Genomic DNA, 18,367 nt, shown 5'->3' on the forward strand with positions numbered 1-18,367 from the left:
CATTAATGGTGGACATTTGTTCCGCAAGTGTTATTTACATGCAACAGTCTTTGTTCTTTTCAGTTGTCCTGCCTTCTACCTCTTCAACTGCCCCATCTGTTCCTTTTGCCTGTTTCCATTCTTATTCCTTCTCCTGGTTTCTGAGCTTAGAGAAGTTCTGAACCCAACAGTGGGCTGGTGAAAAGAAGGCTTTAGCATTACAGAGATTTTTTCTCTCTCTGACCAGAATTGCCTCATGAATTTGATGGGAAATGAACTCTCACTTTCTCAAGGGATACTGATGCCTTATGACCATTCTTCATGTTATCTGTTTCAGCTGGAGGCCAATTCAAACGTGAGTTTGTGTGAGAAGCACAAGCATGTGTTTGCTGCTAGATTTGGAATTACCTCTGAATAAGCAGAGATGGGTTGCATTCCCAAATTGATCCTGGTTTCCTGAATGAAATAGTCATTTAGTCATTTAGGTCAGGACTGTTACAAAACATGTAAATCCAAACACATCTCAGATGGCTAATTTGAAATCCAAATCCAAGCTCAGACTTTCCCCAGGCTCAGAAAAATCATGTTTGATATTTGAGTAAAGCCCAGAATAAAAGGTAGTTGCAGTTATTGGGTTTGGAGCTTGTACTGTATCTGGGCTGATGTTTAGGATGCTATTCAGTGGTCTAGTCCTATGCTAAAATATAACTATTTTTATGAGTACTACGAAAGCAGAGGGTAAATTATAGCAAAATGTAGTCTTAGTCAGTAGAAAAACTTACAGCCATTTCAGCTCCAAAGATTTTCCTCAATTTTTGCTATCTTAGCTAAATATAGACCAAATATGTTATTTTAGGCTGATCCACTTCTGCTTGTACTGAATGCCTTCAGTAAAAGATAGATGTTCTTGGAAGACTAATTTTACACATTCAGCATTGAAAATTTTGACATACATATGGATGCCATGACCAGAATTGGGGGCATTAGATACTGTTCTCACAGTACTTACTACTATTTGAAAAATTATTTCTCTTTGCACTACTTCCACTTTATGAGCTTCTTATGTTCCTAAAATTCTTACTTAGGTATTGAGGATTATAATGTTTTGTTGATTTTTCAGCAGAGCTTCCCAGAGCTGTCAAAAAATAAGTAACACTCTTAGAAAGGATTTACAGGCCTGTCTATGGAGAGAATTTCAGGAAAATCAAGGTACATTCATTTAAGAACTGAGCACAGTAAATAGATGAGAAGGTGCTTTAATATCCCATGACAATTGTCTTAGTGCTTATTGGTCTTAAATTGCTTCTCTTCTGACAATGATTAAGAAAAGTGTGTAAGGTTACTTTAACTTTGTTAGGCCAGACTCCATCCAGCTATCTAAAGGAAATAACACTACCTGTGTACCTCATCTGAACTGTTCATAGTGTCTTTGAATATGCAAGCCATACGCACCCCACAAGACTTCAAATGATTTTGCCTTTTTAATCTCTAACCTATATGGAAGGGCTGGGATGGCATCATGGCCACTTTTCCATTCCCTGATTCTGCAAGCTGTCCTTTCATACCTCCACTCAGGTGAGTAGTCCTGGTTCTATGAATAGAGTTCTGCAAGTGCAAATGTGCTGAAAAAAATGGTACCCTGCCTTACAATAACTAGGAGTTTAGAAAGAATGATGATTTAATTTAAACATTCCAAAAGCTTGGCCATATGCAACAGTTTTGGGTCATAAAACTGTTTTTAACCCTGTAAAGACAAGAATTAACAGTAAAAAGATGTCTGTAGGTTGTTCTTATTTACTATGAAGAACTGCTTAATAGTGTATAAGAACAATATTAACAGGATTGCCAGGAAGGATTGACAACGGGACATTGAAGACAGCGTTATCAAGCAGTATTCAAACCACAGTACCTTCCATTTTGCCATGGATATGGAAACCCACAACTACACAGATATACTGCTACTTGTCTGCAGGTATGTGCACAGACCTTTGTATTTCAAGGTACTATTCCAAGAATTTCTGAGACCTTTGATTCAGTTCATTATTCTCAGGATTTTGAGTGTTCTTATGTATATGGCATTTAAGAGCAAAGTTACACTGAGTAAACATGTAAATATGTAAGCCATGACTGTTCTAATCATACATTTAGGTTAATCAGAGAAATAACTGTCTATGTGTTTGATTTTCAGATGTCTTCTTGCTCTTGACAGATTGAATCTGCATTTGTATGATAAAATGAATGAGGAGAAGAACTTCTTTGCATCCACATTTTTGAAAAGGAACTAAGAATCAATACGCATAGTTTAGAAATGGAAAAAGGAAATGACACAATAATAGTGAGCTGAGATGACATATAAGCACATTGATCCAAAGATTGGGAGTAGACAAAAGGAGAGACATCCTGAAAACATAAAGTGGCTTAAAAACTCCACCAGTTGTGAGAAAGACAGCACTCATCTCAGCTGTTCTTTAATAGTTCTCAGAACACTCTTCAACTGTGAAAAACTTTCTTCTGTATGAAAAAAAATCATAATTTTTCACATTTGAGTTAGCATAACAGGGACATTTTTGTTACCAAAACCCCCAGGATATTTTCTTGAAGGAATAACTCACCTTGCTTTGAACACAGATTTACATAAACAGGTTTTTCCGTCTCGCTGGCTTTTAGCTGCATCCATGTATGAAGGTATTTTTTACTCCGCTTGGCCATTACCTTCTGACCTTGTTTTGTGAGGAAAAGAGAGCTGTTGGCCACTTTCAGGAGCCCATCCTCGTGGCAATTCCACCTGACTGCCTGGGGACAATCAACGATGATGCTGCGAGACGACAGAGCAGAGCGTGTAGAGATGCTCAGGCACTGGGCAGACTTCACATGGAGAAGCCTGTCATCTGCCATCCACTGCCACTTCTGGTTCAGGTTGGTCATATTGCACTTTTCCATAAAGACTCCTTTATTTTCTGAAAGACACTGCTGTTTCTGGACATGGATAATCAGAAACCCTTCTGGAAAAGGAAAATTCCAGAAAAATATGATAGATTACACAATTACTTGACAAAAATTCTCAATGATTTAAAATACATTAGCAAATAAATCTCTCTTCCCACTTTCTGTGTGTTGAACTTTTCATGAAACTTTCCGCAAGTTGAACCTATTTAAAAAACCCCCTCTAAACACAACACCCATGTGATGCATGTGCTGGTAATGTAAATAATGAAAATTCAAAACCCCAAGCTAGTGTGGTGAGGTTATCTTGATCTTCATTATATATAAAAATAAGAAAAAAATAAACTGGATGTAAAAGAAGTCCAAGAACTATTAACTTCAAACACGAGTTCCTCATTTCCCCTGCTGGAAAGCATACAGAGATCTACATGAGTTCTCAGTCTCCGTTTCAGTTCTACAGCACAGACTTTTAAAAATATATTTTACTGCCTAAAAGTTGTTTTAGTAAAATTCATAATGTTTCTGAGGGAAACATATAGAAGGATATTCACAAATTGATGTGGCTCTCAGTGTCTGTGTTACAGGAATGGAGGTTTTTTACTGATAGGAAGTACATCTGTTTTACTGGATTTATTCCAATGTCTCTAGCTGTTAGCTTTGTGACCATTCCAATTCACGTAAGATTAGCTCTCTGGGTCACCACACTTAAAGAACAACACCAACTACTCAAATGAAGAAATTTACAGTGCATTAATCAAAACCCCAGAAAGTTATCAATGCAAAATGCATACTCGTTACAGAACACAGAACTGGTTATTTCAAATGCAGCCTCCCTGCCATATCATGTTTAGGTTCTTTGTTTTTAATCTCAGTTACTGAAACATTTCCCGTCCCACTAGTTACAAAGTGCTAAAGCAAATGGGTATTTATTTCCCTCAACTGATGTTGTCATTCCCGTTTTTACAAACCTGTGAATTTTCTAACTAAGCATTACAGAAAGTTCTTGTCTCTGAAGTTTCATAAAGTATGAGTAAAAGATAGGAATCTCCCCTCTGAAACACTTGTCCCAAAAAATCAGCTCCTGCATTGTCTATCAGGAGATCTTCTTAAAAAAAGAAGACGTATCTCCAGCATAGAAGAAGACAGTTTATTTTCCTTTAGAAAGGAATCTAAACAGAATGGGCTATGTTGGCCCTGCCCCTCATTGCTCTGGTATGAAGCCCAGAGAAGACGTGACTCAGTTTTTGTAAGTCACCGGCTGTGCCGGAGGGCTCTGCTCAGGGGCAGAAAGAGCAATTTGGCAGAGGGGAAGTGGGGAGAGACACTTACCTGAGAATGTCAAGGCAAGACAGGTAGAAACCAGGACGTGAAATAAAGAATCCATTTTCCCTCTAGCAACTCCCCATGCTTCTCTTAAAAAAACCCACCTCAGATAAGTGAAGCGAAGGCTAGGAAGGAAATGTGCCTTCATGGGGGAAAAAGTCAGTGACGAGCACTTCCTTCTATTCAATTGTTTTGGGGGGTTTTACAGCACTTTGTCCTTTAATATGATTCTTCAGTTTACTGGTTGGTTTATTTTGGAAAAATACAAGCAAAAGAGAAGTTTTCAAACACCTGGGAAATTAAAAGAGATTTTATTGAATCACTTTAGACTAAAAGAAAGGGGATCATACTTTTGTGTAATTTGTTGCCTGTGAACTATTACAAATCTACAGGTCATCTGGATGGTGCTGACTAAGTATATTCTATATAATCCAGGGAAAAACATGTATTTTTTGTAACTATACACAATCAAGCAAAATCTCAATATATTTCAAACTCCACAAGTTCTAAAAGCCAAGTGGAGGGTGGGGAGGAAGGGGAAGAGGAGGAGGCAAAGCTCTGGCATCTGTACCAGGTCTTACAGAAACTCCCCCTGAGGAATCAAGTGATGCTGGGCTTGCCTTCCTATCAGGTAGTGCACCTTCCTCCATGTCAGTTGGGGATTGCTTGTGTCCTCTGGATTGGTTCCCAAGTGGTCTGAAGCCATGGTGGAGGCTGACCAAATTGTGTTGGGCTGAACCTGTTTATGGGGATACAAGAGTGTGTGTGCATTAACTACTCTAGTCAAGAACAGAGACTTCAGTTAATATTTTATATTAAGGGTAATTTATTAGCAGTATGAAGCAAAGTCAACATCACTGCATTAAAAACTCATTATACCCTGTAAACAGACCTCCCAGTGCTGTAAGCCATAATGCCAACTTCACATATCTCTTAAAAACAAACTTTTACTGAACAATAAAGGAAACAGTCATAGCAGCATTTTCTGTCTTGTTTAACCTGTCATGGAAGAGTCCGTATCATTAAAGGCATCCATCTCTTACTGAAAGAAATAGAGCAGATAAACAACATATGCAAAAATTTCTGTATTAATAAAAGACAGACGAATATTTAAAATCCTTACCATTTAATATATGCTACAAAGTTTCTTTCAAAAGTAGAATGACTTTCACAATTTACAAATACACTGGATTCAGGTCTGTAGCAGAAGCAAGTTCTAAGACAATCAACAGTACAGGGTAAATACATACACACTGAATAACAGACATTGTGCTCTGCAACTGCTCTGTAAGACCTACAGTAAATACACATTTAATAGTTAATAGTATGAAGAACATTTATTTCCATATAAAATATTAACTGCTTTTGAATATTTTCAAAAACAAGATTTTCATTTTTTTATTATCTCCTTTTTTTTTAATCCATAGTTGAACACTTGCAATTTTAGCAGCAAGAATATTATGTGGCCAAGAAACAAGCTCACCACATAATCAGTAATAGCACTTTACAGTACAGTTGACAGTCCATTCACAAGACAGTTTGCAAACGTCAAAGCTTTTATACACTTGTTAAACATTTCTTCTGTAGAAGTCCCAATGTCCATCTGACTGCAGCAGTAGCACATACATACATTCCATATGGCAGATATCAGCATTACAGAATTAAACCCACCTTTAGATACATACACAAAATCCATGTGTAGTTTCAGTACAGTACCTTCTTTATAAATCATTTTTGGGAAGCTCACAATACATTCATATATAGTTAGGGTCCAGCAATCTCTGTACTTTTGCCAAACCGTCCACAATCCTTTCAGAAGTTGGCCTCAAAGCCGTCTTTCCCACTGCAGTAAACTCCTTGAAGAAGCTGCTGGTAGGTAATGAAACAAATTACCTCAAGTGACTGACATTCGGTTTTACCCTCCTCGGCTTCACTGGACAGCTTCTGCAGAAAGTCTGCTTTCATACAGACTCAGTGCATGGTGCACAAATTCATACTGCTCGCTGGTCTGAACCATTCCACCCCTGGAAAGGAAACACACTGCACTGAAATCTTATTTCTTAAGACTGCAACACCCTCCAGCTCCTGCCAGCCCCATGACCACCAGATGACACGAGCCCTTTTCTCAGTTTTTAACTTAAAGAGTTTGCTTGAGTGAGAGATTTTGTCAGAGCAGAATTACTTTCTTCACAACTTATGTCATCCAGCACATGCCCAACATGAAGAATTCCCAGTTCCATCAGAGTGAGAATTAGAGAAGAAAACATCTGGCATCTACAGTGTTAAAACCTACATTTCAAATTCAGTATATTCAAAGAGAATTTTCCTCCATCACTTGGGCAAGGAAGGCCAGATACATGGATGCAGCATGGAGCAAGGAAGTAGACAGAATCTGGCCTTTCATTTTTATCCTTTACTAAAAATGTAACCTTCTGTGACCTGCAGATGGCCTGTGCAGAGAACAGCTCTTCCTGTCCTCTTTCTAACGCCTACAATGCATCCTGTCCCAACAGCCACCACCTACAAAATTTTACAGTGGTGAATCATTTCACCACCAACACTGCAAAAGAGTTTAACCTAACCATAAAAAGAACTAGCTGCAGCCAGCTTGGATTAAATGCCTTCATTTTATACATTCACTTGACAACAATCAATTTCTCAGGTCTAAGTATGAGGATCAAGTCCCACATCTCCAGTGCCAGTTGCAGTGTGGTAGGAAGGGAACGTCCTGCAGGAGGTAGGTGTGATAGGAGTGTTACCATTTAGCTCTGAAATTAAACTGAGCCTCTTTCTGTCAATACTGAGGTACTCGAGGTCTCTCTTCTCATGGAGCACAGCCTCAAGTTTACTTAATTCCACCTCTATCATCTCATCTGCCAGGTTATTCAAAGCTATCTACTCTGCTTCTAGAAACAAGCCCCTGGCTTATCCTCAGTGTACTCTGGAGCAGTTAGTTACCTTTGTGGTGAGGAAAGACTAAATGGCCTTAGTGAGAAGGAAGACATTAAGATATATGTCACACCTGGCTTCAGTTAGATCTTCATTGAAACATTTAAATTTGCAAGGTATTTGAATCCAGAGCACTGTTGGAGCCAGCCATCTTGCAGGAGCAGGTCTGAAAATCTCACGAGATCCCTAACAACAAATATGGTACTGATATACCAAGCTATTTGAAAAATGGTAAAATTTCCTCAACAAGCATTGTCCTTCAGTATCAGAGAAGCTTATTTACAACCACAAGGTCTTTTTATTTTCTTCAGAGCTACTACATGGCTAAATGGCTATGGCAGGAAAATCATAATTAAATAATACCTACTTCTTTAAGCAAGTGACCAGCGGTCTGTGTTCCTCCAATGAGCTCAGGCAAATATAGAACATTTTCTTCTGTGCTTGTCCCCTGCCAGGAGATGTAGTGAGATACTAAAGGTGATGGGAGGGCTTTGCTCTCTGCTGCCTAGTCTCCTTCCTTCCTTCTTTCTGCTGTGTCCTGCTCTGCCCACGCAACCCCTTCCCAAACAGTTTCCCTCCCTGCCTTCCTCATCAATGTTCCCCCAAAGTGTCCTCTAAGGGAGTGCACTTCCCAGGTTAGATCCGCTGTGTGGAAGGGGTGGAGGAAGGGATCGTATCCAGGGAGAAGGACTTAGCAGAAAGGGCAAGTTAAAACAATTTTGCTGCACTAGGCTGTGTGGTGGTGATCCTTGATCCTTCCTCTGCAGTGCTGAAGCAATATACAAAACCCCCAAGAAAACGTGTAAGACTGGTGGGGGCTGAGCCCAGCACCATGACGTCTGTCCTGTGTTAGCAAGCATAATTCAGACTTTATGATGCTTCTGAACTTTGGCATGTATGAGCAAACAGTCCATATCTCTGTCAGCTTAAAGGCATATGAGTCTTATCCAGAGGTTTGGACAACTTAGCCTTGTCAGTGCCATTATACATGGGATTTATTGAACCACAGTACCAAAAAATGGTTTGGATTGGTAGGGACCTTAAAGACCACATAGTTCCAAACCCCCTGCCACGGCAGGGATACCTTCCCCTAAGACTAGGTTGCTCAGGGCCCCATCCAACCTGACTTTAAAAACTTCTGGGGATGGTGAAGTAAAGAATTTCTTCCTAATATTTAATTTGTATTTACTCTCTCTAAGTTTAACATCATTATCTCTTGTCCTATCACTATAGAACCTGGTAAAACGGCTTTCTCTATCTTTCTTATAAGCCCCCTTTTATATTTAAAGGCAGGAAGAACATGTCCCTGGATCCCTCTCCAGGCTGAACAGCCCCATCTCTCTCAGACTTTCTTCATAGGAGAGGCATTCTGTCCCTCGGACCATTTTCATGGCCCTTCTCTGGATCCACTGTAGCAGGTCCATGTCTTTTTTATCCTGGGGACCACAGAGCTGGATGCAGCACTGCAGGTGGGGTGTCACCAGAGCAGAGCAGAGGGGCAGAATCCCCTCCCTGGATCTGCAGGCCACACTGCTCTGGATGCAGCCCAAAATACCCTTGGCTTTCTGCGCTGCAAGCACACACTGCCGGCTCATGTCCAATTTTTCATCTACCAGTATCCCAAGTCCTTCTTATCTTCATTCTTATGCAAGACTCTCATTTAATAGCAGGGAATTATCTGTGATCCCAAGACATTGGTTTGTGGAAATGTCTGTGTGGAAGAGAGTTTCAGGAGGAACTTTGCTCAGGGAGGGAGGTTTCCTCTCCTGTGTCCCTAGTGTCCAGAAGGGATGTAGCCACAGCTACAGCACCTCCGGGTGTGCAGCCTTTGTCTATTTGCCAGCCTACACTGCCAGCTGCTCTGTGAGCTGCTGGGCTCTCTGCTTCTTTGAGACTCTTTTGGCTGGTGCTTGGAAGAAACAGACCCTGGTATCCTGAGGGCTTAGGGACTGTGACCATCTTTGCTTGGGTGGCAGTGGGTGCATAAGGGGTCCTTTACCCTGTCCTCTGGCTTGCTGCTACTGCAGCTGCATGCAGTCTGCTCCAGAATGAATGTGATGCAGGGTTTGGGATTTTTTTTTTTTTTAACCTGAGGCCATTAGTCAAAACACTTAAACAATGAATTGACGCACACTGGAAACTCTTTTCATCCTGTCTGAGGAGCCAAGAGCAAAGTTATCGGATGTCATTCCAAGAATGTGCCTTTAAGGTTAAGAATGTGCAAAGTTTCTCGATGTCACAGTTAGTCTTGAAGATGCCTCACATCAAACATTTCCTGTTTCTGTTGCAAAATATAAAAAATGAACTGGGAAAAAAAGCAAGTTGAGCAGACCTGTGGTTCTGTCTTTTTACAAATTCACACAGACCATGGCTGTATTTCCATCCTGAGGCAATATTTTGAGTGGATGGTCCATTTTCTCATATCAGTGCAGGACTGATGATTCAGATCCATTCACCCCTTAGCTTACACTAAACAGCTAAGAAGGAAGTGGTACTGGACATATCCTACCTAGGAACAGCTCTGTCCTGTCTCAGCCCTTGTTGGAGCACTATTTAAAACTGTTTCTAGGGAGAGCTACATGGGCCATAAATTATTTTCCAGCATAACCTTTGCCACCATCTGCAATTTGTTTGGATGCTTGTTTGGTTTTCATTGAATATGCTGGGCAATAGGAATGTTTTGGTAAGTCACTACAACACCACTCATGAGTCCCTCAAGGCAGCTCTTTTCTTTTTTCCTATTCCTATTTCTCAATTCACTTTGGTAGAAATGAGGTCATGGACCCGTGTAACAAAAAGTCCACATGAGAGTAGACATCCCTGAGTGTGTTCATTCCATCAGTAACCTGTGTTTGGAAGATACAGCTCTGAGCATAACCTGGAGTGGCCAGGAACCTAGTGGAGATAGGATAACAGGGATAAAGTACTCAGTGTACTTCCTAGCCAGGTTGCTGGATCCCAGGTGGTCAAATAAAACCATCCTGTCCTGCTAAACTCTCCTTTTTTTTTGAGGGCAATCTGATGCACAAAGAAAAGACTGGAGCTCAGGTGCTGGCCAGCATAACTGAGGAAGACAGCCTCAGCACTGCTCCCGCTCTGCTCACCATTGTACCCCACTGCTAATGTTGGCCGTGCTGGTAACTGCAGTGCAACACCATGACGGCCACAGCCAGCTCTGCAGCCCAGTCTAGTGGGCTTCAAATGCATTTTGCCAGCTTCATGACATGTGTAATGACCCTGTCTCACACATCACCTGCCAGTGACCACCATGTCAGGACTGTGACAGCAGGGGAGGCCAGTCTCATTGAGCTTTGACCATGTAACAGTGACCCTTGCCCGCTTTATGGACTGGCAGTGGCTACTGCAGTCTTAGGGGCTGCTAAGTTTTTCCTTACTAATCATAACTATAAACTGACTGCCAGCTCAGTGAGATTCACTCTGCAATATGGCCAATTGGAAAAAAAAAAGAAAAACAAAAGAAACGGAACGGAACGGAACGGAACGGAACGGAAAGGAAAGGAAAGGAAAGGAAAGGAAAGGAAAGGAAAGGAAAGGAAAGGAAAGGAAAGGAAAGGAAAGGAAAGGAAAGGAAAGGAAAGGAAAGGAAAGGAAAGGAAAGGAAAGGAAAGGAAAGGAAAGGAAAGGAAAGGAAAGGAAAGACAGGTTTTGGTTACTGAGTTTTATCAAGAAAAATGTCTTTAAAAATTAAAACAGAGACATACTCTTTGTCTCAGGCAATGCCTGAGAATATGAAGCAAGATCTCTGTAGTCTATACACTAACCTGAAACTTGAAAAAATACAGAAATGTACAAATCACAATATTTAACAATTCTTATAACAAGCTTTGTGTCATGGAAATTGCTGCTATGAATTTCATATTTGGGTCAGATTTCCATTCTCTTTCCAAGTTTATCTAGGATACTAATATCTAAAAGAAAGTTCATTAGGCAGATCCAATCAATATAATTATGTTGTCAGTTAATAATGCTGAAAATCTGGGTTGTTTTTTATGTCTGAAATAGGGATATTAAAAGAGGCAGCTGAGACCAGAGTTGGCTTCCACTTCTCCATAATGGATTGTAAAAGCAGTAAGAAAAAGATTCTCTCATAATAGAAATACTGAAATGGGGAAGAACACTTCAAACCTTTCTCTATAAGACATAGATATTCAGAAAAGAGGGTTGGAAATTTGCAGTTGGCAATTTAAAACAGAGTAGGCATTTTTCCCTCAGCTATTCCTTCTTATTTTGTTGCTGAGATTTTTAGGTCAATCACTTCCCTTGGAGAATTTTACACTCCAAGTGGCTCATGTTGCCCTGTAAAGATCATATTACAATGTCTAGTATGATAAAGCCATACAGGAGGGGAAGGCAGAGGAGATGATACATAAATACAGTCAACTGTATGGATTCTGGTCCTTTTGCACTTCACAGTTCCAGGACCTTTCAAAGCTCTTCACAACACACACACACACAAAAATCTATATTAACCCTTTTACCTAAGCTCTTTTGCAGCATTTGCACCCTTATGGATTTTTTCATTTAAAGAAGACATGCATGTCAGAAGCAGTTAAGATACTTGCAAGGAGATTATATGACCTGGTACCTACAGCAGAAGAGGAGACTCCTCTACTCTTGGTGCAATCCTGTTTATTTACTTTATTCAAAATCCTGTTTCTGCAAGCAGAATAAGAAAGAAAAGTACAACCCAACCAACAGCGTCCATTGTGCACAATACCCACATCCTTCTTTAAAACACAAATCCCTCTTCAGCCTTGGTTTCACGAAACAAAGCACTCTGCAACAATGCTGGCTTACACTGTTCCTGCTCTCAAGCTGTGAATTCAGTCAGGGAATTGATCTGACTTCAGAAAAGTCTGAAACAAATGGCTTGGTATTTTCTTAGGCTGGGTAAATTTGCCAGCTCAATTCAAAAGGACCCCCAGCACAGCTGAGGAAATAGCAACAGCACCAGGTTTGTCTTTCTTCAGTGCTCAAAGAAACTACACACTCAGTGAGCCTGGATTTCTTTGTCAGTCCTGTCTCAAAGAAAATCCCTTGTCTCCAGATTGCCCTCACCTCTCTTGTGTCCTAATGCAGACAGCAAGCAGAAAGTTCTAAGGTGGGGAGGGGCAGTGCAGGGAAGACAAGTGACAAGTGCCCAGGGTTGTAATTTCAGGCAAATTTCATTCAGTGGAAGTTTCACCGAAAAAACAATATGATTCCTTATTCAGGACCTAAATACAAATGTTACCTTGAATATTCAGTTAATGTGGTCATAAAAGTCAGCAAAAGCAATGGCAGCCATTTCACGTAAAGTAACATTCAACTGTGAAAATGTTTCCAGAATCATTACTGAATCATTACTGATCATTATCAAATTATTTTGGTAATGATTTCAGAATCCCTGACTGATTTGAGGTTCTTCTGGAACTCACCGATCCACTCGTAGCTGGCAGACAATGCTCAGTGCATCTACAACTCCCTCTTCCTTTAACTGCTGACAACCAATGGCTGTGGCAATAAAACATCCAGTTCTTCCTATACCAGCACTAAAAAGAAGGCAAAATTTAATAGGCAAATGAAGTTCACAGATCAAGCAATTACATGGAAAACACTAAATAGATATGAAAACACACACAAAAAAAATGAAACATGAAATTGCTAGAACAGAAGTTCCTAGGTGCATGTCCAGCAAGGCTGACCTCTCAGCTCACTTTCATAGAGGGAAATGAAAGCGTGCACTATTCCAGCAGTCCAGTCGTGGGTAATTGTGAGGCTTGCATTTTTTCAGATTGCACACAAGTGTATGGTAAGAAAACCAGGCTTTTTTAGCACTACAAAATCTGAGTATTCTCTGGCCCAGTCCAAGAAAATGATGGAAATAAGCACTGAAAAGGGGGAGAAGCCAACCGAAAGACAAAATTCAGTAGGGATTTATGTCTAAAGCCCTCAACGTATACAGGGTTTCTGCTAACCATACCTCTAACCATGAAGGCAAAAAGGAGCTAGACCCTGCTGATGAAGCTAACAAAAGACCAGGCTGATGAAGTTAACTCTCTCTCCTGTGATTCTGCAGGATGGTGAAGGATTTGGTGCCATAGCTCCCCAGGTTTTCTTGATGCCTGCTGGGAAACAGCCATTTTGGCATTATTTCTATCCCTGAGGCCTCAATAATTCCGAGAATCTCTGCCCCATTCTGTTTCTTGCTTAAGTAATGTAGAATGCAGTGCACCTTATGGCTTTCATGCTGAATGGCAGGAAAATTGGAGGAAAAGAGTTAAAACATGAATTTGGGGTCCAGATCATCATAACCCTCCCACTCAGACAAAAAGGGAAGAAACTGTCTGACTGGAAAATAGAGTGTGAGATTTGTAGACCGTAGTGTAGTGAACATATGGATAGCTGAGTTGTGACTGAGGAACTTTGAATTTTAATCACAACTGGGACGATATCTTAATCACAACTGAGATGATAATTCTCTTTAATCATTAATAAATTCCTGACTATGCTTACAGACCTTACTGTCACATCACTCATCTCAGAAAGACATCCCATTCTTCTGAAGACCTTCGTTGCTGAAGATCCATACTAGAAAAAGGGCAATCTCCACAGCCATCCACAGATTTCTGCATTGTTAGGGAAACTAAAATTCCTGATAAATACAGCTGTATAAAATTTGGGGAAGTGGCTTATTCATCACATTCTAGTTTTCAAAAATTATGGGTGGTAGAAATCTCTCTTCCATTTCTCTAAATCTCCAAATATGGAACTGGAAAGAAGTTGATCAAGATGAAAAGCTATGATTTAATGTATTTCTGGGGAAAAAAAAAATAGTATTATCCCAACTGTAAGAGATGTATTATCACTGTTATGAGACAAACCAAGTAAGAAAACACTGATTTTATTTTTACTTTCTGTTTTGCTTCATCTACTTTTTTTCCACCAACATAACAAATCCAGAGCTATTTCCTATTATTAAATTGCAACATGGGGTAATGAATCAATTTAAAGCAATAAAATAGAATTAAATTAGAATTATTAGAAGGTCATTCTCTGGCATTGTAATTTTTGTGCGTAAAACTCTGTTCTTGAGTACTGAATAACACTTTGCTCTTGAATATCCAACCAACTGCTTTTGTGAAAATGATCACAAATGGTAGTATTGATGTGTTATGGTCTCCAAATTTGTACCTGATGCTTACTCTTCAAAACTGACTTGCTTTGCAATATTTTAGCCTACTGGTCACCAGGCACTGCATTTGAATTAAATATGTAATCATGCAACAAGACAAAAAAGTATGCAAATCATAAATAAGAAACCAAAGGAAAATAATTTTTCCAGCTGGTCTTTAAAAAGCAGAGTTCATTAGCAGAAACAGAGAGCAGTTCAGAAGTGATCTGCTAACAACAAGGGAATTCTCTCCAAAACTCATATCCTCAAATATGAACTAAAAAGGTCTATTAGCATGAAGAGGAGCTGCAGAATTTTGCTCTTCCCCAAACACAATCTTTAGGAGCGCTATCTGAAGCAATTTGCTGTAGCCTTGCTTAAGGCAGTCACTTAAGAGAAGAACTGGCTAATTACCTGCAGTGCACAACGACAGGCCCTCTGCCTGGTGACTCCACCCTGTCCCCTTCCACATCCAGCATGAGCTGCAGCAGAGGCTGAGCGCTGTCGGGGGTTTTGTGGTCCGGCCAGGATGTGTACCAGTAGTGCTTCACACTGCGGGACTGACTCCCTTGCTGAAAATAACACCAAGATTTTAGATGAACAATTGTATTCTTTTTATTTCTTACAATGTTATGGTAGAAAGACAGTAAAAGTGTTAAGAGAGATTAAACAATTTTTTATATTAGACTTGGAAAATGTAACTGTGGATGGAACTGACGTGCTTCCAGACACCCAATTCTAAGACAGGTTTGTGCACCTGAAAACTTGGCTGTTTTTCCAGCTGTGTAAGTTCTGTTTTGTCCATCTGACTACTGACTTACTGATGGTATTGTCAACAGAGAATTGTCAGAGGTCTGTGATATATCAGCAACATCTAGAGAATAGCTTGACATGGGCTTCTGAATTTCTGAATTATCATGTGTTTCTGCCTTTTAAGGTCATTATCATAAGGGTCTGATACTAAAATTACAAGGGTATTGAAGTTAAAGATGCAGAAGAACTGCCCTTCTAGATTAATAAGATATTCCAGTTTGTTCAGTTATTCTCTTCAACAGAGTATGTTACCACTTACTTCAACAAGGGGCTAAATATGGGCTAGGGTAATTTGTATTGGATGATATGACTTTTGCTCACTTCTCAGTGCTGGGACTGAAACATTAAACAATTTTTCCCAATGCATTATTTACTGTAATGTTCTGTCAGGAGTAGCAGGTCAATCTGATAGCATGTGAGTGTACTATGGGGAGTTAACTCAGAAGAGGGGCGTCTGTTTTATTTTGCACAATTAATTAGTGAGAACCAGGAAAGCATGAAGATTTCCTTATATACTTCTTGTATTTTTAGCTTCTCAGATAGATTATAGTTGCGCTCAGCACACAACATGAGCAGCGTATCTTTTTTTAGAGTGATGCTATGTTGTCATTAACTAAAATCCCTTTACTTTGCCTTGGCAATGCTAAAAGGGCCCCAAAACAAATGCAATTCAAGAGAATGAAACTTGGACTCTTTTTTGAAGCCTTTTCTCTTGCCAGAGTGATACAAGGTGGCGATACAATAAGTATTCCAGTACTTTGGTCTCAACCCTACCTTGCAGCTTCATAGCTCCTCCTGCAAAAATTTATACCCTTTAAAAAAGCCAACATTTAACTTCATTTAACAATAAAGGAAAGAGAGCATTGTGAATGAGACTTCTCAGATGCAGATTATTACCTTTATTGTAAGCTGGCGGACAGTGTAGTTTTTGCATTCTTGCACACTGTTAACAAGGACTTCAACCTTCCCATAGATTCCTCTTTTTTCTGGCCAATAAAGCACACATTTCTGGAAAGCAAGCATCAGTGTTATCAACAAACTGGATCCTGGAACCGTATTCATATCTAATTTTTACACAGAATGTATTTTTTCTGCAAAATTCAGATGAATTCGACTGAAGTGTTATTAATGGCAGAAGTATTCCTAAATAAGATTTTGCAGAGTTTTTACTGAATGACTTAGGCCTGGTTTTCAGAATCTGAGTTTTACAGTATAGATCTCTTCCACAGAACAATTTGCACAGCTGTTTTCATTATTAAAAGCTCAGTGAAGTTCTGTTATAGAAATTATTTTCCACATTCAAAATGAGGTTTTTTCCTAGTAAACTCTAAAATTCAACTTTTGAAGGTTTGTCTTTTCAAATGGGATTTCTTTCTGAGCAAGAGATTCAGAATTTGTCCTCTGCTCACAAGACTTTTTTTATCCTATTTACTCTCCTGGGCCCTGATACAAGAAATCATGTAAATGTGTCCTTAGACCTTACTGAACTCAATTGGACTTAATGTGCATGTTAAAGTATTTTGAAGAACCTGAACTGTTTTACGATATAACATTCTGAAAATTAGTGTTAAAAATTTTTTTTAGTCTTGCTAGGGGTACACAAAATTGTATGCAGAATTCTCAATGAATCAAGTGTGTTACACTATTTCAGCAATTTATCTGACTAACATCTACTAAAAAGGAGATGAAGAAATAGTATTTACAAGGTAAATAATTTTATTTTTCCCCTGCAATAGTTCACTTATCTTCAAGTCTTCAGTATTTATTTGAATTACAGTATCTCCATAGGCTATAAAAAACCAAATATCTCTATTGTATAAATACTTCTCTAGAAATGGATGCTTATTCCCTTAAGAATGTAAGGTATTTGAAAGCTACATTTTCTGAAACAATGCTGCCCAGTCCAACTCATTCATTAAATAAAAAGACACCTCAATATTTAACATTTAAACCTTCTGTTTTAATATCCAATACAGAGGTATAAAACCCCAACCAACCAACCAAACCTACCAAACCCCAAGAGAACAGTTCTACAATAATAGAAATCCCAGAAAGACCTTGTTTGTATTTCCTCACAAACTCTTGCTGAAGCAACTGGTATACATGTAGATAGACAGTAACCCACATTATGCAGCAAAATGAAACAATCTCTTTAATATATTAATTAATTGCCATAAAGCATAACTTCCAGTAAATACTGCTAAAAATGATCCAGAAAGACAATCAGTGAAATGCAAGGCTTTACCACCAGGTGTGATATTTAAGTTGCTACTTGATAACCCAATAGTGGATTGAACTGAATCACCTCAGTTGTATAAACACTTCTCTAAAAATAGATGTTCATTACCTTAATAGTGTAAGTGTGTGAAAGCCACATTTCCTGAAATAATGCTGGCCATTCTGACTGGCTTCGTTCAAATCCTGTCTTTTGCAGAACTACTCGAACATCCTAAATTTGCTGTCTCCCCGAAGAGATCGAGAATGGCAATAAAATACTCAGAAATTTGTACGAAAAAGAGTGTTCACAAGTTCCACAGTCTACCCATGTGACACATATAGTTACTATCATCTGCCAGATCTGCAGTTCATGCCCCTCCCTGGGAGTGTAGTTTTCAGTGCTAATATGGGAAAAAGAAAAGTCTAAATACACAATTGTGCCCTGACAATCAACAATAGCTGAGTAAACTCCTGAGACTTCTTGATAAATGCAAGCATGCAACACTCACTACAAAGCCTTCAAGCACTCCAGAAGAGTGTTTTTCTTGACTCTTTCCCAGAACTGGAATTGGCAACTTGTGCTGGGTGGACAATGAAATGTGGCTGTTCATTAAAATAACTTTCATTTAACAGTCCATCTACATTTAGTGAGATACAATGGATTATTTTTAACACTGTTGCTGTGCATCCTTTAAAAATACTGTTGCTGCTTTAAAAACAGCCTTGAAAATAGAGGTGGGATAAGCTGATGCAAGCACTTCTAAAGAGTGGAGAATTAACATGTTTTTGACAGTTAACTGAAAATAGGGAAAAAGATGGCAGTAGGAGGGATAAAGTTATCAGATGTACAGAAAATAATATACAAAACCTCAGGACCCTAATAAAAAAAGTCAAACTGCCTCAAGCTGTTACTTGGACATAAAAGATTCTTCTCTAGTAGGTATATTTCAAACATCAGATATAGTGGAT

The 18,367-nt window shown here is 39.3% G+C and overlaps 2 protein-coding genes across 4 annotated transcripts in view; both read right to left on the minus strand.

The window, feature by feature from the left end:
- Positions 1-4,322, minus strand: part of PTPRB (protein tyrosine phosphatase receptor type B) — a 65,590-nt gene extending 61,268 nt beyond the window's left edge. Inside the window, exons 1-2 of the mRNA XM_066183242.1 lie at positions 4,252-4,322; positions 2,592-2,981 (exon numbers count right to left, since the gene is read on the minus strand). Of these exons, the coding sequence (XP_066039339.1) occupies positions 2,592-2,981; positions 4,252-4,306 (445 nt within the window). The 5' untranslated portion in view covers positions 4,307-4,322. The remainder of the gene's footprint in view (positions 1-2,591; positions 2,982-4,251) is intronic.
- Positions 4,323-5,053: 731 nt separating this feature from the next.
- PTPRR (protein tyrosine phosphatase receptor type R) overlaps positions 5,054-18,367 on the minus strand; it is a 141,270-nt gene continuing 127,956 nt past the window's right edge. For all 3 annotated transcript variants that reach the window (XM_066183244.1, XM_066183245.1, XM_066183246.1), the window contains 4 exons: positions 16,079-16,189; positions 14,783-14,940; positions 12,633-12,746; positions 5,054-6,269 (listed from right to left, as the gene is read on the minus strand). In XM_066183244.1, coding sequence (XP_066039341.1) covers positions 6,176-6,269; positions 12,633-12,746; positions 14,783-14,940; positions 16,079-16,189 — 477 coding nt within the window. In that variant the 3' untranslated portion in view covers positions 5,054-6,175. The remainder of the gene's footprint in view (positions 6,270-12,632; positions 12,747-14,782; positions 14,941-16,078; positions 16,190-18,367) is intronic.

This window comes from Chamaea fasciata, unplaced genomic scaffold (assembly GCF_029207755.1).
Source record: "Chamaea fasciata isolate MVZ Bird 193981 ecotype frontalis unplaced genomic scaffold, bChaFas1.0.hap1 SCAF_5, whole genome shotgun sequence".
Classification (NCBI taxonomy): Eukaryota; Metazoa; Chordata; class Aves; order Passeriformes; family Sylviidae; genus Chamaea; species Chamaea fasciata.